Below are 24,329 nucleotides of genomic sequence, written 5' to 3' on the forward strand. Positions count from 1 at the left end.
ATTCCCGATTCAATGCAAGTTCAATATAACACAATTTGTGGCGTAATGTTGATTACCACAAATTTGTATTACGACCTGTCCCTGGGGGGGATGATGGCACTTTTAATGTGAATGGGGGCCAATTTGTAAACATTAAAATACTCACTGTTTCAAAAGAATAGCCATGATAAGTCAAACAACATGTGTGTTAACATGCTTTTAATGTAATAAATCACTTACCTTAAAGTTATAGCCAATTTTACAACTTCATTGCCATGACCATGTAATGTCAACAAACACTAAAATGACAGAATCACGTACAGAGAATTTAATGTGCTTTTTTTTTTTTAAATATAAAATTAAGCTTCACTTCTGCCTTTAAACACTCCAAAAATCGGCCCCATTCACTTCTATTACAAATGCCTCACTGTAACCGAAATTGTTTTTTTATTTTTTAAAGAAAAGTAGGGACGATTTGTGTGAGTGTGTGTGGTAATCAACATTATGTCACAAATGGTGTTATATTGAACTTGCATTGAATCGGGAATATTCCTTTAACCACATCAAACTAAAATAAAAAAATATGTTATGTGCCAATATGATATTAATATATACGTGAACAACAATAGTATGAATACCTAAGTAACTAATTAATTAGTCATATAGCATAAAATGTCAAACTGCGGTTCTAATTTCGCGCTATCATTCGCGGGCCTATGACGTCAGCACTACGTCACGACTGTTGAGGACGCTTTGCACTATCAGCCAATCAACTGTCGTGAAGATGGCAGCGCGATTTGTTTAGGTCTCAGAGGAGTGAATGCTAAGCTAAAACTACTGGAAATAAACTGTCCTTTGCACGAAACTGCTGTTAAAATATGATAGAAATCGGGAATTCATTAATACTCAAATATCTTGACATTTAACACGCGTGGAAGCAGCGAAACGATGATTATATATGGCAATATAGCTGAAGGCTGCTCCTTGACAACCTGTTGAACGTTTGCAATGAAGCCAAACATTCATTCAAAGGCAGGTATGATAATGGATAAAAACAAAGCTCTATTTGTCTGTATTTTATATCATGTATTTTATGACAAGTAAGTGTTGAAAACATCATTATGGGTGTGCATATATAACAGATAAATATGCCTCCGCATTTGTTTACAGGGTTTGTTATAGCAGTCACAAATGTTCAAAGACAACAGAGGGCTGGTAAAAGATGTGGTCTCCTTGAGAAGTCAGCTGCGATTAACTGAGAAAAACCTGCAGTCACTTGGAGAACAATTGAGGTTAGACGTTCAACATATGCGGGAACTGCATTGTAGTTACTTGGATCATATTTGGTTATAGAAAATGATATAACTATATGTATTTGTTTTTACATTACAGAAATTATTTAATATGTATTTAACTTTGTTCTTTCAGACATGTTGCAAAATTGTAAGTGAGTAGAGTGCAGAGTTGTGTCTGTTATGTCATAAATCATGTTTGCCACTCTCTTCAGTCAATCAGGAAATAACATCATTGCTGAGGATAAAGACAGGAGTGGAGCAGATTGGTTCCCAGGCTGTCTCACTCTAGAGGACCTTCATAAGCCTAATACTGGAGGATATCCACACCTTGACAGAACAACAGAGCAGAGGGCATGTGCTCATATATCCACCTGTGACTGCAGGGTAAGAGACGCAAGACACAATGAATTAAGGTGTCTGAATGCACTGTATTTGTGAAGTAATACAAATTATGCATCTAAACAATACAAATGTATGCCATATATGTGTGTGTGTAATATATATATATATATATATATATACACATACATACATACATACATACACCGATCAGCCACAACATTAAAACCACATGCCTAATATTATGTAGGTTCCTCCCATGCCACCAAAACAGCACCAACCCGCATCTCAGAATAGCATTGTGAGATGACATGTGAGTGCCTTTCCAAATCATGTCCAATCAATTGAATTTGCCACAGGTGGACTCCAATCAAAGTGTAGATACATCTAGAGAAATGGGATGCACCTGAGCTAAATTTCAAGTGTCATAGCAAAGGGTCTGAATACTTATGTCCATGTGATATTTCAGTTTTTTTCTTATTAATAAATGATCAAAGTATCAATAATAAGTTATCAAAAATCTGGTTTTTGCCTTGTCAAATGGGGTGTGGAGTGTAGATTGATGTGAATATTGTTTTTTGTTTAAAGCATTTTAGTATTAGGCTGCAACATAACAAAATGTTAAATAAATTAAGGGGTTTGAATACTTTCTGAATGCACTGTATTTACTAGAGGTGTGAATCTTCACTGGCCTCACGATTGAATTACGATTCATAGGGTAACGATTCGATTATAAAATGATTCTCGATGCATCACCAACATCTCCCGAACCGATGCCTTGTCATTATGTTCTTCTGTGTTTTCCACCGTTGGGTGCAAATCAGTGCAATTATGGGTGCAAGCTCGTCCTTTATGTTGTTTGTTGGGTTGTTATCATGAATAAACTCTCCTATTGCTATGTGCATGGGTTTGTGAAAGAATGACGGGATCGTAGTTTCATTCGTGCACAAATGGTCATGTGTTTGATACATCTGTCTTTGGGCACACCACTGCTCTGCCGTGATTTAAACTGAACTCATAATCATTTCTGATTCTTTTGAGAATTGATTCAGAATCGTTTGAGTGTGAATCGCAATGCATCGCTGAAACAATCTTTTTCCAACAGCTGTAGTATTTACACTGATATTTTGAACAAGTGCTAATATGGTACTGTCTCTTTAAGACTGCAGGCAGTGTGCATATTAACGAGATTGAAGTTGCACAGGTTCTTTATTAGAATGAAATGTTTTTTTATTGTTTTGATTAACAACTGACTGAAAAGAACAGAAAAGATATTTAAAAGACACTATCAATGATAAATGGCATGAATCTCATCCTTGAAAACACATTAAACCGAACGAGTCAAACTAAACTTTTTCTTTCAATCGCTTGTTTCCTTTACAGCTCGGTGCTCAATTTCGCATATTAAAAGATTGGTCTTGGGATTTTAAGAACATATGTCAACATGAAGTTCAAATGAATTTTTTTTATTTTTACCCAACCCTAATCCCTATTATTTGTATTACATTTTTGTATTAGTTTCATAGGTTAGGCAAAGCTAAATCCAATTATTTTCGTGTACTCCCTGGAACCTGCTTATTTACCCCCGATTGGGAAACACTGATTATTTTTTATAAAAAAGATTGTCATAATTTACTCATTTTGCTCCAAACCCCTTTTACTTTCTTATGTGGGATGCCAAAGCAGATGTTAGGTAGAATGACAGCTTTTGTCACATTCACTTACATTGAATAGAAAAATAATGCAATGGAAGTGACTGAGACTAACATACTGCCTTACATCTCCTTTTGTTTTTAGATGACATTTTTATACTTATTATATGAATGTTTTTGTATCCGTCTACTTTATAGCCAGTCAGAGACATGGAGACAGAGATGTCTGTGCTCAGGAGGAAGGTCTACTCCATCAGGCAAGAGAACACTTCTTTGGTCATGGAGAACAAGCAGCTCATCAGTGACCTAGAAGCTGCTCAGCTTGAGTTATCCAGCTCAACGTCCAAGGTAATGCTCCTCACTTGAGATCAGTTATATGTTATGGTGGTCTGTGTGAGTTTTTAAGTGAGTTATATAAGAGGTATATATTTCTTAATAATTTTCTGTATTCATACTTGGATTGATCAAGAACTTGAACAGTGACTGTGTATCAGTAAAATTCAAACAACATGCTACAAATGTTTTTCCAAAAATGTATGAAACAAACACTGTTGATAACCCACATATTCTTTGCAACTGATGTTCATATTGTTAACTGATATTTGTCCTATAGATTCATGTGTTGGGATCCACTGTTGGAGCCAGAATATCCAATGTGCCCCTCATGAAGGAGCAAATCTTGGGTTTAGAGAGAGAACTGGACACTCAATCCAGAGCTTTAGAGTATGTGTAGATTCTGTAGCACTTACATTCTCCTCAAAGAATCACACACTGTCCTGACAGATAACTGGACCAGCATTTTCTTATGACTTTAGGTATGCAGAGCAGAAGTTGGAAGCAAGTGAACAGACAGTGATGCTGAGCAACAGGCTGGTGGAGAAGCTCAGAGATGAGCTGAGAGTTGTTAAAGCCGAACTAGAAGAAAGAACACGTCTGGGGAAACGGTATGAGATTATGCTCAAATAAGAGTCACAGAGTGATTGATCCAGGGCACTGTAATCACTTGAATTACCTCAGTTGCACATACTGTGATGTCAGGACATCTTTTAGCTATTCTTGGAACCACACAGCTTAATAAGAGATCAAATGTAAAACACTTGTTTCTTTCACAGTGCGGAGCAGCAGAGAAACCAAGCGCTCCAAAATGCAGAGATGCTCACTCTCACCTTCAAGGACTACAAGGAGGATGTGTCTGAAAAGCTCAGGAAGGTAATCTGCCTTCTATCTGTGATTAGGTCTGTGATTTTACCCCTCAAATGACTACAAAAATATTATTTACAATTCTGGTTCTGTGTGTTTGTTAAAGGTGATGGAGAGTGAGGATCAGCTTAAAGTTAGTCTCATGGAGTGTGACAGGGAGAGAGAGGAGCTTGAGAGGAAATGTGCTGAGCAGGAGAGAGAGAAGGAGAGTCTATGTCAGAACATATGGTAAAAGAGCATCCAAATACTGGTCTGGCTTATTCATTGATTTGTGTTGTTGTGTGTTATAAAGATCACTCTTCAACAATGGACTGAAGAGCAGTTACAGTTCAACGCCTATAGCACAGAATTGTTTTAGTAACGATTGTGAAAATTCTTCTATTTTTTTTATTTATTTATTTAATACAGTTTTTCTTTTTAATTTTAAATTATATTAACAATCTGAGTGAAAAGTTGAATTGAAATATGAATTTATTTTATGTGTCGAATACTGTTGTTGTTTTAGAACTTCTTAGTAGTATGTTCCCCTTTTGGTTTAATGTCAGCATGCACTTAAGCTGGCATGAACACTTTGAAGACTATTTGCAATAAGTACTGTAAATCTTAGTTGTAACTGGTGTTTCTGTTTGGTTTGGTCAGTGAGCTGAAGGAAGTTTACAGTCGATCTGAGTGTCTCTCTACGGAGCGTGTGCAGCTGCTGTCTCAGGTGCAGCAGCTTTCAGATCACCTGAAACAGCTGCAGAAGGATCTGACTGAGAGGGAGGCACGTCTGCAGGAAGTAGCACGACTGAGGAGGGAGAACGAGGACCTGCGTCTCCTCACGGCCTGTCAGGAGCAGAGGGTGGCTCAAGCAAACAGAGAGAGAGAGCAGGACAGAGCAGAGCTGACCAGCCTAGAGAGCATTCTGGACTTATTACATCTTAGAGAGGTGCTGGAATACACACACACACACATTCTCTTTCTTTAAGTTATCTATAGTATTATCATACAGACATGAAGAAGGAATGTCTGGTCCTGCATTTTTTTATTTAGAAATCGAGCAATGGACATGTCTGTGACCGCTGCAAAAACATGTTATAAATAGAATTTATTTTAGGTTTTGTGCTAAGTCTCCACGGTAATGTGCTCAACAAGTCACGTGATAAGATGTGCACATTGAAGGTCTCAGAAGCGGAGGCAACTGAGATTCGTCCTCTGCCACCCGGATTGGTGCATTGAGTCACTACTCCACCACGAGGACCTAGAGCAGATTGAGAATTGGGCATTCCAAAATGGGGAGAAAAGGGGGGGTGGGAATCATAGGATAATCGCGTGTGCTTCATTGGAAGCAAGGAAAGCAACTTTTGTACTAAGGAGTTAACATGATCAATGTTGAAAATTTGCTTTGACTTGTAAACTTACGTCTTAAACATTTTACGTCATGATTTACATTTTCTAAAATCATGATATTCTACTTGAAATCCCATATTTTCAATGTGATCTCAAACTTTTGGACCCCAATGTATATCATTGACTTAGACGTGACTTGTGTTTCAGAATCGTGATGGTGCGTTATGTGTAAACCCCTGTCTACTGCCTTCTCAGTTCACCAGCACTATTGAACACAAGAGTGGTGAGTAATGAAATGATTGCTGCCAGTCATTTAAAACTGTTCTTGAGACTGTTCAGTTTCAATTATTCATGCTCCTATTGTGTTCTGAAGTATTTTATTTGATTATCTCTAACTCTAACCTCTCACTTGTTCATTTAGGTGAGCGCTATCAGAAGCTGTTGCCAGTGCTGCAGATGGCTGAGCGAGAGAAGAGCAGGCAGGCCAGTGCCGCACATGGTCTGCAGGAGAGACTGACCAGAGCTCAGGAAGAGATCTCCTCCCTGCAGACCTCCATCACTGAGAGATCCTCTCACTACCAGCAGCTCCACAATCAGCTCCTGAATAAAGCTGCTCAAGCCACCTCCTTTGAGAAAGAGGTGAGAGGCCCCTCAAATCTCCAAACTGAAACATATTAAATGTATTTCTGTTCCATTATAAATACATTGAGATTACATGTGCTTGTCTTGCATGTTACTACAAGGTAATGATTGTGGTCTGATAATAATAGCTGTAATGACACTGCTAAATCATGTAATTAGTTTGAGGATGTAATCTTTACTGTCAACCACTGAACATTACTATCTAATCTGATTAACTCAGAATGTGGTTTGAGTGATTTGATCACATAACATTTTGGTCCCATTTACACCTGTGTTTACTGCTGTCCATTTGTGATCTTATCAGGATGTTAATACCAGGTGTAAACAAGGCTATGTATTACCCCATGTTCCTTTTTGTACATGGCGTTAGCCCTAAAATTGCCCAATAATGTTTTAAATATGCTAGAAATAAGTCAGCCTAACTTATTAGCCAAAATATTGTTTTTCAGCTAAAAAAGAAGAGTTCACGTGTTGTCGTACTGGAGAAACAACTGCAGGAGAAGAGTGCAGCTTATTCCCAGGCAGCAATAAAGACCAACCAGCTTGAACAAGAGCTCTTGGTAACATATGTGCTGTATATACACACATACACTATCACACATAAAGCGAACAATGGGACTTATTCATGAAACGGCAGCAAAACTCATAAATTTGGGCTGCCAATCAATTACATTTTAAAGAATTGCACAATAATGAATCGCATATGTCAATATTTACTGAGAAAGGCCCCCAAATTAAGATAATTTAGTATATAATAATTAAAATAAATGTACGTATATATTAGGGGTGTAATGGATCAAATTTCTCACTGTTCGGTGTTAATGGTTTTAGGGTCACTGTTTTGGTACGGTTTGGTGTTTATGTTTGGGGGGGGGATATTGCCGCCAAATCCAAAGTTAAAATATTCTATTTGGTAACAGACACTTCAAGAGATTTGCCCTCACTACAAATCACCATGGTTTTACTTCAGTGACCATAGTTTAAACATTGTATTAGTTGTAAAATCATAGTAACCACAAAATTAACATGGCTCTGTCATGTTGCTATACAGAAACTACAGTATTACCATTGTAAAACAATGGTTAATTGTAAGAAAATTATGATTTCTGCCAAGAAAACAATGGTGACCACAATCATTGTTAATTCAGTCATGGCTACTACAGTATAACTATAGTAAAACCATGGTTACTGTATTGCTACTAAAGTATTGTTACATAAAACCATGGTTACTATATTGCTACTACAGTATTGTTACATAAAAATAAAAAAATAATGCAATGGAAGTGCACTTGTTACAGGGACAATTCAGCAACCTGGAGTTAAGTGCCTTGCTTAAGGACACAATGGTGGTGGCTTTGGGGATTGAACCAGTGACCTTCTGATTACCAGTTATGTGGTTTAGCCCACTACGCCGCCACCACTCATATCTGAGTTACCTATACTTCATCAGTTCGAACCAGTCTGGTAGTTACAGAAATACCCACCTGGCTCCAACAATCATGTCACGGTCCAAATCACTGAGATCACACTTTTTCTGCATTCTGATGGTTGATGTGAACATTAACTGAAGCTCCTAACCTGTATCTGCGTGATTGTATGCACTGCAATGCTGCCACACTATTTGGTGATGAGATAATCACATGGATGATTGTTGGTGCCAGATGGGCTGGTTTGAGTATTTCTGTAACTGCTGATCTCCTGGGATTTTCACACACAACATTCTCTAGACTTTACTCCGAATGGTGTCAAAAATATCCAGTGAGCGTCAGTTCTGCGGACGGAAATGCCTTGTTTATGAGAGAAGTCAACAGAGAATGGCCAGACTGGTTTGAACTGACAAAGTCTACGGTAACTCCGATAACCACTCTGTACAATTGTGGTAAGAAGAATATCATCTCTGAATGCTATACTGAGATTCAGGTTGGTGCTGTTTTGGCGGCATGAGGGGGGCCTACACAATATTAGGCAGGTGGTTTTAATGTTGTGGCTGATCAGTGCAATGTATAATAAATATTATAAGTCAAATATCAAAAACATTACATCATATTATGCACCAGTGGCTTATAAGTCAAAATATTGTTTGTTTTATTTCCATGTCAATGAACATAACTATATTATTGGCCTACTTCTGGAGTCTCACTTTGGTTGTGTTGCGTTTCACTAGTTTTAAGCATCTCTAATCATAAGCGCTGTGGTTTTAGGATGCTGTGTCAAGTTAAATGTAGTATAAAACATTGAAAAACGCATCTCTAGATACCTGGAGCCTGTTGTGCTTGGTCCACTGACTGCAAAAGCACATCTGTGGAATGCTGCGCTGCCTGTTGCCCTCGTTGGTTTGACTAGGCGCTTGCCTATACAGCTGGAGCTGACTGCCCACTTCTGCCACAGCAAGGTGGTACAGTCATGTCCATAAATATTGGGACATCGACACAATTCTAATCTTTTTGGCTCTATACACCACCACAATGGATTTGAAATGAAACGAACAAGATGTGCTTTAACTGCAGACTTTCAGCTTTAATTTTAGGGTATTTACATCCAAATCAGGTGAACGGTGTAGGAATTACAACAGTTTGTATATGTGCCTCCCACTTTTTAAGGGACCAAAAGTAATGGGACAATTGGCTGCTCAGCTGTTCCATGGCCAGGTGTGTGTTATTCCCTCATTATCCCATTTACAAGGAGCAGATAAAAGGTCCAGAGTTCATTTCAAGTGTGCTATTTGCATTTGGAATCTGTTGCTGTCAACTCTCAATATGAGATCCAAGGAGCTGTCACCATCAGTGAAGCAAGCCATCATTAGGCTGAAAAATCAAAACAAACCCATCAGAGAGATAGCAAAAACATTAGGTGTGGCCAAATGAACTGTTTGGAACATTCTTAAAAAGAAAGAACGCACCGGTGTGCTCAGCAACACCAGAAGACCACGGAAAACAACTGTGGTGGATGACCGAAGAATTCTTTCCCTGGTGAAGAAAACACCCTTCACAACAGTTGGCCAGATCAAGAACACTCTCCAGGAGGTAGGTGTATGTGTGTCAAAGTCAACAATCAAGAGAAGACTTCACCAGAGTGAATATAGAGGGTTCACCACAAGATGTAAACCATTGGTGAGCCTCAAAAACAGGAAGGCCAGATTAGAGTTTGCCAAACAACATCTAAAAAAAAGCCTTCACAGTTCTGGAACAACATCCTATGGACAGATGAGACAAAGATCAACTTGTACCAGAGTGATGGGAAGAGAAGAGTATGGAGAAGGAAAGGAACTGCTCATGATCCAAAGCATACCACCTCATCAGTGAAGCATGGTGGTGGTAGTGTCATGGCGTGGGCATGTATGGCTGCCAATGGAACTGGTTCTCTTGTATTTATTGATGATGTGACTGCTGACAAAAGCAGCAGGATGAATTCTGAAGTGTTTCGGGCAATATTATCTGCTCATATTCAGCCAAATGCTTCAGAACTCATTGGACGGCACTTCACAGTACAGATGGAAGCATACTGCGAAAGCAACCAAAGAGTTTTTTTAAGGGAAAGAAATGGAATATTATGCAGTGGCCAAGTCAATCACCTGACCTGAATCCGATTGAGCATGCATTTCACTGGCTGAAGACAAAACTGAAGGGAAAATGCCCCAAGAACAAGCAGGAACTGAAGACAGTTGCAGTAGAGGCCTGGCAGAGCATCACCAGGGATGAAACCCAGCGTCTGGTGATGTCTATGCGTTCCAGACTTCAGGCTGTAATTGACTGCAAAGGATTTGCAACCAAGTATTAAAAAGTGAAAGTTTGATTTATGATTGTTAATCTGTCCCATTACTTTTGGTCCCTTAAAAAGTGGGAGGCACATATACAAACTGTTGTAATTCCTACACCGTTCACCTGATTTGGATGTAAATACCCTCAAATTAAAGCTGAAGTCTGCAGTTAAAGCACATCCTGTTCGTTTAATTTCAAATCAATTGTGGTGGTGTATGAGCCAAAAAGATTAGAATTGTGCCGATGTCCCAATATTTATGGACCTGACTGTACATCATGCTTGAATTGCTTCGATTGTAGGAACATTCCTTATTACGGAATTTAGCGGTATATTAAAATTTAGTTTTGCTAATTTTTCATGAAAAGCAAACATCTGAACATAAATCTTTTGCTGTTTTTTTGTACTGCCATTAAATTAGGAGAAGGCCCGCAGCATTCAACACTACCAGTCAGTCTTGAACAAAAAACAGAGGGAATATCATCAGACTATAAAGAAGTCCAAGATTGCACAATCCCACAAATGCAAAGAAATGGAGGACAGAATAGAGGTGGTATGTGTTCATGTGTATGTATGCGCTTATGAATAATATTGCACTAGTTCAAATAAGATACTCAAAGTCCTGAGTGTGAATATGTTTTCCAGCTGCAGTTGTCTCTGGTTCAGAAGCAGACTGAAATTGAGGAGCTGGAGCAACATGTGTCTGACATTGATGCAGAGAAGCTGGAGTCACAACAGAGAGCTGCTTTTCTGCAGACCACCATAGATCAGCTTACTGAGGTCAGATCTGACCCATTCATTTGTACTCACCACAAAGAAATGTGTCAGTTATGTTGAAGGGAATTAATTGCATATATTATATGAGTTTGTGTTCATAGCTCATTTAATTATTCTCTGTTTCTTGGTCAGGATTTCAAGGCAAAATCTGAACACAGTGAAGAGACACATAGAAATATTGTAGAGCAGGCTGCTGAGTCTGCTTCAAAGGTGAGACTGACAAACTGTTTTCTGGTTTGTCCACACAGCAACCTTATGAACTGATGCTTCCAAACAGCGAAGGCCTGTTGGGATTATTAAATAATCATCTGACTGCATTATTTTTAGATAACCGGTTTATTGTGCACTTCATCTGTGATCGTCTTCGTTCTGCGACTGCTATCGGATTCTTGGATAATGTATTGTATAATGGATGTGTATTAAGTTGACTGTGCATCTTGTTTCTAATCAATATTAGACTAATGTTAGATGTCTTTGGAAAGCAGAGTTAAACAGTAAATAAAATAATAATTATTGAAGTTTTCTGCAGCTCCCTGGGGGTCCCTGGACCCCAGTTTGAAAACCCCTAAAGATAGATTCTATCTGATAACATTAATCCATAACCAGCCCACAAACGCAGACAGCATATTGCAGTCTTTACTTGCAACGAGCTGGAGCCATTGTGCAAGTCCAATGCAGATGAATGAGAAACAAGCAAGTAAAAGATCACAATATTTCAACATTTTGAATTGCAGTACACTAAATATAAAGATTAAAGAACACTTAGTTTTGCTGTACATCCCAAAATGACTCCTAAGTACCTCTGAAGGCGGAGTTAAAACTGACTATACATTTTTGTATATTGGCTTAACTGGCTCAATGGAGTTTGGAGAATTATTTTAAATGTAAAAGTCATCATCTTGACTAGGCTGTAAATATAAAGCACTAGTATCTTAACTGTAAACTTATGTGCTTGAGTTTAGCTACAGACAGACATTTTAAATAGCCTGCTACTGGTTCTTCTTCACTGCTGTTTCTGGCTAGATTAGCTGATGTTTTATCTGCATTGCAGTGTCATTTGGAGAAGTGTGCAGCCGCGGTGCACAATATATGCAAAGTAAAATGTGATTTGCAAAATGTAAAAAAAACACGATAATCTCAAATAATGGTGATCAGATGTTTGTTTAAAAATTGCGACACCCTAATTGTCAATCATAATTATTCACAATTATTAACAGTTAATCGTCAGCCATATTTCATAATCATGACAGGGACAAAAGTATGATGTCTTTATGTTTGTTGGAAACCATTCTAACACTACAAAAGTTTTCAGCATAATTTTTGTGTCCTCAATGAATGTGCAATGCTGCCAAGATGTAACAAAATCACAGCCACTCAAAACATATGTTTTGTTTAATGTGCAGCTATGTGAAGCAGGCTTTTAGATTGATATGGGATGAAAATAGAAAACAAGGTCAATCTTTAATTTGTAAAATAGATTGTATGGACCAAAATTTGGTGACAAAACTGTGTCTACATGTATCAGGTATTCTATGTTTGCTTCTACAACACTACAGTGAAGTCTATTTGTACCTAATTATTTCCAAGTCATTTATCTAAACAAAGCATATAAAAAAAAAAGAAATAAATCTTTAACATTACAACCTGTATAATATGCAATCAACATCAAATAAACACAGAAAATTATTATTACTGTTATTAATACTACGTCGATGTTGGCACTAACATCTTTTTAAGACAAAACTCAGATTAACACAAGATAGGATTTATCACTTGTTGCTTCATTGTTTTGCATTGCTTCTGGGCACAGTGTTAAGTAATTTCCTGTTTTCTGCTCTTCTCTCCAGGTGAGGAGCCTACAGAAAGAACTGTCCTCCTGTAAAGAGGAGCTATGTTGTCACCTGCAGCAGATGGAGGAGGTGAAAAAATATCACGGGAAGACAGCTGGAGCTGAAGAACTGTGAGGTCAGTCAGCCATAACATCAAAGCGCTCTGGATAGCACTCTTTTCCTGTCCTCCTTTTTAGCATTTTCTTGATTGTCAATAGGTAACTCATGTTTGTTAATGTGTCACTGAGTGTAGTATTTTTATCAGCTGTCAGAGCTGCAGGAAGAGTTGAGAAGGAAATGTGTGGCTTTTCAATGCTCCAGTGAGGAGAACCTACAGCTGCAGGACTCCATTGAGAACCAGCACACCATGCTGCAGGACAGCACGTCACGCATTGCACAGCTGGAGGAGAGCCAGAGTCAGCTGCAGAGCCAGGTACACACACACATTTACTTGGCTATTACAATGGGGGGATGACTTTCTCTTTCTTGTGAAACTCAAAAGAAGAAAGATTTCCAATATAATAAGAGAAGGGAGACTGATGCTATCATGCACCAAAAAGGCAACAACAAAAAAGCATAATAAAAATAGTATGACCTGTTTAAACCAAGTCTACTGAAACCACATGATCATTTTGTTTGAGAAACAACCCAAAATGCAAGTCGATTTTCATTGATAGTCTCGCTCTCCTCTGATGCTCCAAAATTGACTATAAAAGTCATATGGACTCCAAAAATGGCACATCGTCATCATTTGAAATCAATGATGTGGTTTCAGGGCTCAAAGCAGGTTTTCATGTGTAACTTTAGGTTTGCATCAAGTTCGGGATTTTAATGAATAAAAATAAAAATTATTATTTATTAACACTATATAAATATTTTATGTATTAATTTTATTCATGTGCAGACACGCACTGAGTGTTCAGTCCTAAAATGATACCATTTACGGTGTTTTGCAACTGTTTTGATACAGGGGCCACATTGGGCTGTAAATAGTGCATGGGGCCACATTGTATTCCTTTTGAGATACAATGTTCTGCATTGATTTGGTTCTTGTATCTTTTAAGCCCAGAAATAGATGTGTAAAAAATTGTTTTAATTGTATATGTGAATAATGGGACTTTTCTGCAATTGCTAATGTATACTATGTGTACACTTTTTTTTTTTTTTTATCAGCCATTTAAAAAAACTGAATAAAGGCTGAGCTTATTACAAATCATTTATTTTATCATCTCTACTTGCCTGGTACATTATTATTCAATTTAACTCTCTACATCAGGGATCTGTTTTAATAATAAAAAAAAATTATTATAGAACTTTTAATGTTTGATGCAAAGCGGGCCAGTTTACTTTATTCTCAAAACATTACCCATTTATGTTCTAAAATGCTCACAGGCTTATTTTGAACACGTGCTCTGTTACTCCTTTTACACTGAAATTAAAAATTTATCAAATTAAAATCGTTACATGTCCTAGTATGGTTTATTAAACCGCTAACAGCTGCAATCTTCTCTTATAATTTGAATGTATACACTCACCTAAAGGATTATTAGGAACACCATACTAATACTGTGTTTGACCCCCTTTCGCCTTCAGAACTGCCTTAATTCTACGTGGCATTGATTCAACAAGGTGCTGAAAGCATTCTTTAGAAATGTTGGCCCATATTGATAGGATAGCATCTTGCAGTTGATGATTTGTAGATTTGTGGGATGCACATCCAGGGCACGAAGCTCCCGTTCCACCACATCCCAAAGATGCTCTATTGGGTTGAGATCTGGTAACTGTGGGGGCCATTTTAGTACAGTGAACTCATTGTCATGTTCAAGAAACCAATTTGAAATGATTCGAGCTTTGTGACATGGTGCATTATCCTGCTGGAAGTAGCCATCAGAGGATGGGTACATGTTAGCCATAAAGGGATGGACATGGTCAGAAACAATGCTCAGGTAGGCCGTGGCATTTAAACGATGCCCAATTGGCACTAAGGGGCCTAAAGTGTAAAAAGAAAACATCTCCCACACCATTACACCACCACCACCAGCCTGCACAGTGGTTACAAGGCATGATGGATCCATGTTCTCATTCTGTTTACGCCAAATTCTGACTCTACCATCTGAATGTCTCAACAGAAATCGAGACTCATCAGACCAGGCAACATTTTTCCAGTCTTCAACTGTCCAATTTTGGTGAGCTCTTGCAAATTGTAGCCTCTTTTTCCTATTTGTAGTGGAGATGAGTGGTACCCGGTGGGGTCTTCTGCTGTTGTAGCCCATCCGCCTCAAGGTTGTGCGTGTTGTGGCTTCACAAATGCTTTGCTGCATACCTCGGTTGTAGCAGTGGTTATTTCAGGCAAAGTTGCTCTTCTATCAGCTTGAATCAGTCGGCCCATTCTCCTCTGACCTCTAGCATCAACAAGGCATTTTCGCCCTCAGGACTGCCGCATACTGGATGTTTTTCCCTTTTCACACCATTCTTTGTAAACCCTAGAAATGGTTGTGCGTGAAAATCCCAGTAACTGAGCAGATTGTGAAATACTCAGACCGGCCCGTCTGGCACCAACAACCATGCCATGCTCAAAATTGCTTTTATCACCTTTCTTTCCCATTCTGACATTCAGTTTGGAGTTCAGGAGATTGTCTGGACCAGGACCACACCCCTAAATGCATTGAAGCAACTGCCATGTGATTGGTTGATTAGATAATTGCATTAATGAGAAATTGAACAGGTGTTCCTAATAATCCATTAGGTGAGTGTATATCCGACCACCCAAACATTGGAAACGCAACAGACATTGAGAATCATTTGCGTTGTATCAGTTGACAGAGTAGAGCACTAATCCACTGTGAACCTTGCAGCACATGTAAACTAAATATTTATATAATTAAATCACAGCATTTGCGCTTTAATCTCAACTCAGACTTTATTTTTATAGCCTTACGAACAACAGAGTTGACCAAAGTGCTTCACAGTAAAATAATTATACATAACATTTAAAAATGACCACATACACAAACACCAGTAGTCTAAAATTCAAAAACTCAAACTGTGTCTGACATTTTATTTGTCAGACTCAAGGAAATTGTAAACTAATGAGATTTCAGACTTGACTTAATAGTCTTCAGGTATCGCACTGTGCCGTGTCGCGAACTGCTTATCAGGAAAACCAAAGCTTCCGGCAAAAAAACATGTCATATTAAAAGCACAATTCAAAATAAAAGCTAGATGCCTGAAATTGAAGAAATTGCGACAGTAATATATAACATCTGTATAGTAAAATGTAGTATTCACTGTAATAGTAATAAGAAGAATTAAGAAATGTATCATGTGCAAGGCTGCTGTTGAATAAAAGTTAAAAAAAAAATGCAATGACATTTTCCAAAGTTACACCATTTTGATGAAATTAAATTAAACATTAAAACATGGAGTTCTGGAAAATAATGATAATAATAATAATTATTAAAAGAATATAGCCACAATCGGCAATCATCGTGGTCCAAGCACATGTGAAGAAATGACCAAAATAATCAGAATTGACAGAAATGTTCCAGTGCATGACCAATAATACATATTGATGGAATAGATCCTGCCTAAACTAAATTTGATTTGTTACTTGGTTGCTAGGGTAACCCCATCTGGTTGCTAGGGTTACCAAAGTGATAATCAAAAGGCTCCTTGCTATCCTGAGACAAATGTACGAAACCAGAATTCTCTAAGAGGTTCTGGTGCAGAGATATGTAATTTGTTACATGGTTGCTAGGGTAACCGAATCTGGTTGCTAGGCAGTTACTAAGGTGATACTAAAGAGGCTCCTTCCTACTCTAAATCAAATGAATGAAATCAGTAGTGTCTACGATGTTCTGGTGCAGAGAGATGTGATTTGTTACATGGTTGCTAGGCAGTTACCAAGGTAATACTCAAAAGGTTCCTTGTTATCCTGAGTCAAATTAAATAAACCAGAAGTTTCTACGTTGTTCTGGTGCAAAGATATGTGATTTGATACATGGTTGCTAGGGTAACCCCATCTGGTTGCTAGGCAGTTACCAATGTAATACTCAAAAAGGCTCCTTGCTTTTTTTTTGTAGGGCACGAGTACACTGTACTCAGATGTGGCAGCAATGATCGATCATGAAAACGATGATCGATGGTGATCACACATGATGTGACTAACCTTAATTGGAAATTCAGTGACAATTACTTGACAACTAACACAAATGTGTCAAAGAGGGAGCTTATTATTAATTTTGAGATTGCTTACATTGTGGTTTTTAGGGGTACATTGATTGTCAGAGATGTTTCATATCAACCAACTGATATACAACTATGCAATGGTATCATTACGATGATTACGTCTAATTAACCATATTTTGAACACCTGTCTCTGCAAAACGTTTGCTAAACACGTTTTTTTATCTTTTAATTTAAGAGCTTTGACTCGTTAATGGATACTATTTAGATATTATTAAGTGAATGTTTGTCACTGACTGTAAACCTCCCTGCCCTGGGTGCTGATAAGTTTGCGTAACGTAACGCACACCTGCATCTCGACAAAATGGGAGTTTAAGATTTCCACAAGAGAAGTCTGAAATAAAAGTTCATTCCGTTGCGCTTTCCCCAGTTGAACGGTGGAAATTCCAACTGTCTGAGTTGTTTGGAACGCTTCATGAATCATTACAGCAACAACAATATGGAGCATCACGGATTTCCCTACAGGAGCAAACACATACACACACAAGGCATGTGGCAGTGGACTCAACGCGCTGAAGCAGCACATCAAGTTTTTCAAACAGCTAGACAGCGCAGCTAAATGGAACAGAATGCAGCGACTGAACTTCAACTTAACACACATATTAGAAATGTGATGGTTATGGCGTCTCCTGTTGAATCAACTGCGATTTGAAAACAGACAGTTCAGACAGTCACAAAGATTACTATGGTAACGTGCTTACTAAGATTACTATGGTAACCTGAAGGAAGAATAGACAGATGCGTGTTGTACATTTTGTAACATTGTGATTGTTATGTAATAGATTATAATAATGTGGGGGTGTGTGGGTAAGGTAAATGAATGGCGATTGAAACTGTCAGTCTCAAACATTCTGTCTAACATCTCTTGTGTTCCACAGAATACAGAAGGTCACACGGGTTTGGAACAAAATGAGGGTAGGGAACTGATGACTGAATCTTTAAATTATGGCTGAGCTATCACTTTAAAGGTATAGTTCACCCAAAAATTACAATTCTCTCATCATTTACTCACCCTCATGCCATCCCAGATGTGTATTACTTCCATTTTCAGCAGAACACAAATGATGATTTTTAGAAGAATATTTTAGCTCTGTAGGTCAGTGCAATGCAAGTGAATGGGTGCCAAAATTTTTACGCTCCATAAAGCATATAGAGGAATTTTAAAAGTAATCCAGATGACTCCAATAGTTAAATCCATATCTTCAGAAGTGATATGATAGGTGTGGGTGAGAAACAGAACAATATTTAAGTCCTTTTTTTTGCTAGACATCCTTCTCCCTGCCCAGCAGGGGGTGATATACAGAGAAGAATGTGAATGTGATCTGTTTCTCATCCACACCTATCAAATTGCTTCTGAAGATATTGGTTTAACCACTGGAGTCTTATGGATTACTTTTATGGTGAGTTTTTAAAAATGTATTTTGTTATCTTTAAAATGTTGGCACCCATTCACTTGCTTATAGACCAGAAGAGCTGAGAAATTCTAAAAATCTTAATTTGAGGTCAGCAGAAGAAAGAAAGCCATACACATTGGCATAAGGGTAAATGATGAGAGAATTAGCATTTTTGGTGAACTATCCCCTTAAGGGCTCTTGTCAGATCTGGATGAATATGTCAATAAGAACAGTGGTTTGGAAACATTTAGTAATTATTACGGTGAAAACATGAACAATGTCCCACAGGGATTATACAAATTATTAACCAAAGAAAGATCATGCTTTTATTAATGCCTACTTTTGCTTCATAGATTTTAGTTGTTAGTTTAGTGTGGTTCTAGTTTTCAGTGTCAAAATAATTTAGATCATTCGTTTTTTACACAGTACCGCCACTCCCTGTATGCAGCCTGCGTAGGGCACCACTTTCAGAAATGCTGTCTGTTTGCGCTCCAGTTGTCAAATACACGTTCGGCAAAGCAAAAGGCATTTATACTTAACGTGGATGTTTATATGGATTTATACTCCTAATCAGCCTGAAGAAGCTGCGATAGTTTCCAGTACCCCTGACATGCGGGACTCGAGACAAATTGCACTGATATATTGCTGCACTGATTTAAAAATGTACACTTAAAAACTGATGTCATAAGAGTCCATATTTACAGAATCACCCTCAAAATGACCATCACCATGTAACATAAAAGCCCACGTTATCATTAGAGCCACAACTTACCTCAGCATGCTGCCTTAAATTGGAGCTGCAAATTGAATCTTGAAATATCAGTATTGATGTAAAATGGTGTTGTGTAACAAAACTATAATGTATTCGCTGTGCAGAGTGAAGAAAGTGTTTCACTTAGTTTGAAGAGCATTATGCTGCAGCAGTGATGGACTGCGTTTGAGTGACAGACTGACCACACACACAGCTGTGAATTTCCGCTGTCATAAAAGTCCCATTCTATAATCTACACATTAATTAAAATTAAACCCAGTAATGTGATGACAGGAACGCCATCCATTGTAACAAAGTTAAAGTAAATTGTTTCATTAGAAATTGACTTTACTGCTGAGCTCCTGGGATCTTCACACACAACAGGCTCTAGAATTTACTCAGAATGGTCCCAAAAACAAAAAACATCCAGTGAGCGGAAGTTCTGTGGATGGAAATGGCTTGTTGATGACAGAGGTCAACAGAGAATGGCCAGACTGGTTTGAACTGACAAAGTCTATGGTAAATACCTTAACAATAACGGCTCTGTACAATTGTGGTGAGAAGAATATCATATCAGAATGCTATTCTGAGATGCGGTTTGACACTGTTTTGGCAGCACGAGTGGGACCTACACAATATTACACTGATCAGCCACAACATTGTTTTAATGTTGTGGCTGATCAGTGTAAAGTGGGACCCAATATCTTTTCATTATTTACTGCAACTGACTTAAAATCATAAACTAGGGTGACCTTATATCTTTTTTGGACCTGAAAAAAGTGTACGGCAGGGATTTCAGTATTGTTTAAAATTGTCTGGGATTTGGCTTTATCTTCATATTTAGGTGTTCTCTACATTAAGGCCTATACTGTGTACTTCATACTGTGCATCGGTTTTCACTTGTTTACTTGTTCTTATGTGATTATTCTGATTGAAAAGTAATTTTTCAAAGTAATATTCTTTTCACACTCTCTCTTGCCTGCCTGCCCACTCGCTCTCTATGCACGTGCTGTATGTTTGTACGTGTACCAGAGTACTCTGCCGCTCTCAGCCAGAAAAATCAATTATGTAAGTGCACTTTTAAAAGTATGTTCCCCAACTCTGCAAATTATCAGACTCACGCTCTCTACATATTGTCATTTTTAACTAAACATGTTTGAACTAATATGACGGATAAAAAAAGACCATGGTGGAAATTTTACAATTCAGTCTGTTCAATATTTGAAGTGCAACCTTTGTATAAGGCCTGTAAAGCTGGCATTTATGTGTCAATGGCAAACCCTAAAGTCAATAAACAAGAACACTGCTCAGGCCATGGGAGTGAGAAACAAGCCCTGTGTCTCTATTTACACACTATCCTTACTAAATAATATGTGTCAAGAACAAATTGTCAGCCAAAGGATAGTTTGTCATAAAAATGTGATCTTCAGGGAAGTAAGATAAACCTGGGCACAGCAGGAGGACTGAAAAGTGTGAAGTGCAGTAATATTAAAATTATTTATGAATGGCATCTAAACTTTTCTGTTTTTAATTTTATGGCCATTATTAAATTAATTAAAGTTACTGTATTTTACATTTATTAAACACCCCCGAGTCCACAATTTTTCTTTCCACTCTTTTTGGGCAACTACAATATAGTCACCCTACCATAAAAATGCCAGCATTGCTAATATGATTAAATTATGAAACACCAAATCAAACATAATATACTCACTCGGGCCTGAGCATTTTTTATAAATAGGAAATAGTTTCCTATTTATTTACCAGAACAGTGTGATTGGTAGATGTCACCCTTATTAACTGCTGATCAATGAATACTGGAGCATTTTTGTGTGTCAATATATTTATGGCCATGCTTCTGGGATGTTCTGCTCCAGCACAAAACAAGCTGCTGCTTTTTTATTTTATTTTAGAACAAAATATGTATGTACAAATTTTAACTGAACAAGTTATTCAGCTTTAAATTCAACAAACACTTATAATATATTGATAAAACTGTAATTCCTTGCTCAGAGCATAGAGAACCATATGATCATATGATGGTCTGCCCTGAGAAAGTAATTTAATACAATAGTCTTATGATAGTCAAAGCCTATTAATGTGCTATTTGATTTGCACTGCACAAACACTGTGCTATCTTATGTGTAAACTCTGGGCACTCCCCTGTTATCTAGCTCTGAGGTATAGGCCATAGCTTGCTAAACATTTTTTTTTTTTTTTTTTTGAGAAAAGTAAAAGTAATTTATACAATAATCTCATTGACATTGAAAGATGTCTCTCATCTGTATACATAGTCAAAGGCATAACATTTAGTGATCACCCTCAGGTGTCCCAGTTGGAACAAGAGTTGGAGAAGGAGCGCACATCCTTGTCTCAAGCCTTGAGGAGAAGGGAGAGAGAGGTGGAGGAGGCCACCCAGGAGGTACAGAAGAAAGAGAGACAGGCTGTGGAACTATCCGACTCCATAACGTGAGACCACCTGATATTTCAATCCTCTTCTCCCAAAAAGTTCCTTTTGTAAAACTGCATTGTTTGAGATGTTCATAAACATCTGTATGTTGATGTGTCCAAGGTCAGCTGATCTTTGTCCTTTTTGGTCAGTGCTGTCCACACATGAGACATCAAACCAGAGATGTTATGAACTGGATGCTGGCTTTTCAAGGCACTACACAGTGGCAAGACAAGTAGGATGTGTCTTGTCCTGGGGGTGTCCTTTGAGACAGTCTTATGACTGTTATGCAGCTTCAGTGCCTTTATTTGTTTCCAAAGCCACTCCTGCTGCACTCATTCTCTATATATACTGCTTAATCACTTCAGGTATTGGCTACTCACCAAAGGGCCAAATCTAGGTAGGAATGCCATTGCTTGTTTTTTGAGAGGTCACAGTTATCTCTTTCTCTAAAGCCAGTTTTATTTTATATACAGAATACAGAAGGTCACACGGGTTTGGAACAATATGAGGGTAGGGAACTGATGACTGAATCTTAAATTATGGCTGAACTATCACTTTAAAGGGAGAGTTCACCCAAAAAGTACAATTTTCTCATCATTTACTCACCCTCATGCCATCCCAGATGTGTGTTACTTCCATTTTCAGCAGAACACAAATGATGATTTTTAGAAGAATATTTTAGCTCTGTAGGTCAGTGCAATGCAAGTGAATGGGTGCCAAAATTTTGACGCTCCATAAAGCATATAGAGGAATTTTAAAAGTAATCCAGATGACTCCAATAGTTAAATCCATATCTTCAGAAGTGATATGATAGGTGTGGGTAAGAAACAACAATATTTAAGTCCTTTTTTTTGCTAGACATCCTTCTCCCTGCCCAGCAGGGGGTGATATACAGAGAAGAATGTGAATGTGATCTTTTTCTTCTCTAAAACCAGTTTTATTTTATCTGTAGATGTTTTAAGACTGCATTTGATACATTGCTTGAAGTACTTGCGAAAAGACACTTGTTAAAGTGAGTGTGTGTGTGTGTGTGTGTGTGTGTGTGTGTGTGTGTGTGTGTGTGTGTGTGTGTGTGTGTGTGTGTGTGTGTGTGTGTGTTTCAGGCAGCTGAGCTCAGAGATGAGTAAGTGTCGAGTGGAGCTGTCAGACATGGAGCTGGAGCTGTTGCATCTGAGGAGAGACATCAGCACTAAAGCATCTCAGCTCAGTCAGATGGAGGACACGCTCAAGGAGACCAAAGGCCTGCTGGATAAAAAGAGTGAAATGGGTGTGCGGTACCAAAGACTTCAGCAAAAATCATAACAGGCAACTTTATATTTGAGACAGATTGGAGGCTTGAATCCCTTTAGGGTCTGTTCCATGAACTACCACCATTGTGGAAGGATACGTCTCTGTGGAACAAAAATGTGAAATAAAATGAGAAGGAAAGAAGGGGTAAGGAAAGGGGAAAGAAAATTAAAAAGAAAAGGAAAGCAAAGGAGAGAAAATGCATTTTCAAACCAGCATGGGTGTTTTTCAACTATCCATGAAAGTAGGGAATCTCTATATAAAAGGCAAATGAAAAACACCCATCCTGGTTTGAACATGCCCAACCTTTTTTTCTACATAATCACCAGTCTCCCATTGTGCCCTTAAAAAAGGAACTCCCATTCTCTTTCCCTTTTCCGGTTGTTTAATTTCTCCTTTTCCTTTAGTTTCTCCTTTCCTATCCTTTTTCCTTTATTTTTTTCCTTTTTCCCCTTCCATTTTGATTTCATTATTCCTTTCCTCTCCTTTTCTCTCATTGTTCATTTCTCCTTTGTGTTCCTTTTCTTTTCCTCCTTCCTTTTTCATTTTCTCTCCTTTGCTTTCCTTTTCTTTTTAATTTTCTTTCCCCTTTCCTTACCCCTTCTTTCCTTCTCATTTTATTTTTCCTTTCATTTTTCCTTTTGTTTCTCTCTTCCATTTCTTTTCCTGCTTACTTTCCTTTTCATTGACCTTTTTCCATTCCTTTCCATTTCCTTTCTTTTTCTTTTTGCTTTCATTTAATGGTATTTCCTTTTTTCCTTCCCTCTCCTTTATTTTCTTTCCCTTTTCCTTACCTCTTCATTTCCCCTTTCCTTTTGTTTCTCCTTTCCTTTTTCATTTACCTTTTCTTTTCTTCTCTTTTCCTTTTTCATAAATTTTAATTTCCCCTTTCCTTTTTTTCATTTCCCTTTTTCTTTCCTTTCCTTCTCCTTTTCTTTTCTTCCTTTTTATATTTTCCCTTTCTTCTCTTTCCCTTCCTCTGTCACCCTGCCCCTTTTCCTTTCTATTTATCTGTAACATTCCTGGGGAGATGAAAACAATAGTCTTATTTGTTTGTGTTTGCCTCAGTTATAGACCTGGAAGAGAAGCTCCACCGCAGTGATCTGGACAGGCGAAATTTGCTGCAGCGGACACAGTTGCTGGAGGGACAGTTGCAGGAAGTGCGTGGAGAGCTGTCAGACACTCTGGACCACTTGCAGGAGCTGAGAGACATGCTGAAGCAGACACAGCTGACTTCAGACCAGCAGCAAGCAGCCATTGATAAACTTGCTGCTGAGCTTAGGTGAGCTGCTACTTCTCACGATGACTGCAGGGCATCAAAGCAGTCTGTCTATCACTAGATATTGAGCATATTCATTTTGTAATTTCTTATGACTGGCAGGAAAAGGTTTTAAGGACAGCT

The 24,329-nt window shown here is 38.1% G+C and overlaps 1 protein-coding gene across 1 annotated transcript in view; it reads left to right on the plus strand.

Annotated features, from left to right (window-relative positions):
• Positions 1–780: 780 nt before the first annotated feature.
• Positions 781–24,329, plus strand: part of LOC127648662 (coiled-coil domain-containing protein 18-like) — a 38,603-nt gene continuing 15,054 nt past the window's right edge. Inside the window, 21 exon segments of the mRNA XM_052133374.1 lie at positions 781–1,011; positions 1,150–1,271; positions 1,487–1,658; positions 3,464–3,613; positions 3,879–3,988; positions 4,081–4,209; positions 4,378–4,474; positions 4,572–4,693; positions 5,105–5,393; positions 6,002–6,077; positions 6,216–6,433; positions 6,886–6,996; positions 10,614–10,745; positions 10,838–10,972; positions 11,102–11,179; positions 12,817–12,909; positions 12,911–12,934; positions 13,064–13,231; positions 21,515–21,657; positions 22,744–22,907; positions 23,996–24,209. Of these exon segments, the coding sequence (XP_051989334.1) occupies positions 1,171–1,271; positions 1,487–1,658; positions 3,464–3,613; positions 3,879–3,988; positions 4,081–4,209; positions 4,378–4,474; positions 4,572–4,693; positions 5,105–5,393; positions 6,002–6,077; positions 6,216–6,433; positions 6,886–6,996; positions 10,614–10,745; positions 10,838–10,972; positions 11,102–11,179; positions 12,817–12,909; positions 12,911–12,934; positions 13,064–13,231; positions 21,515–21,657; positions 22,744–22,907; positions 23,996–24,209 (2,726 nt within the window). The 5' untranslated portion in view covers positions 781–1,011; positions 1,150–1,170.

The sequence above is a fragment of the Xyrauchen texanus genome, chromosome 9 (genome assembly GCF_025860055.1).
Source record: "Xyrauchen texanus isolate HMW12.3.18 chromosome 9, RBS_HiC_50CHRs, whole genome shotgun sequence".
Classification (NCBI taxonomy): domain Eukaryota; kingdom Metazoa; phylum Chordata; class Actinopteri; order Cypriniformes; family Catostomidae; genus Xyrauchen; species Xyrauchen texanus.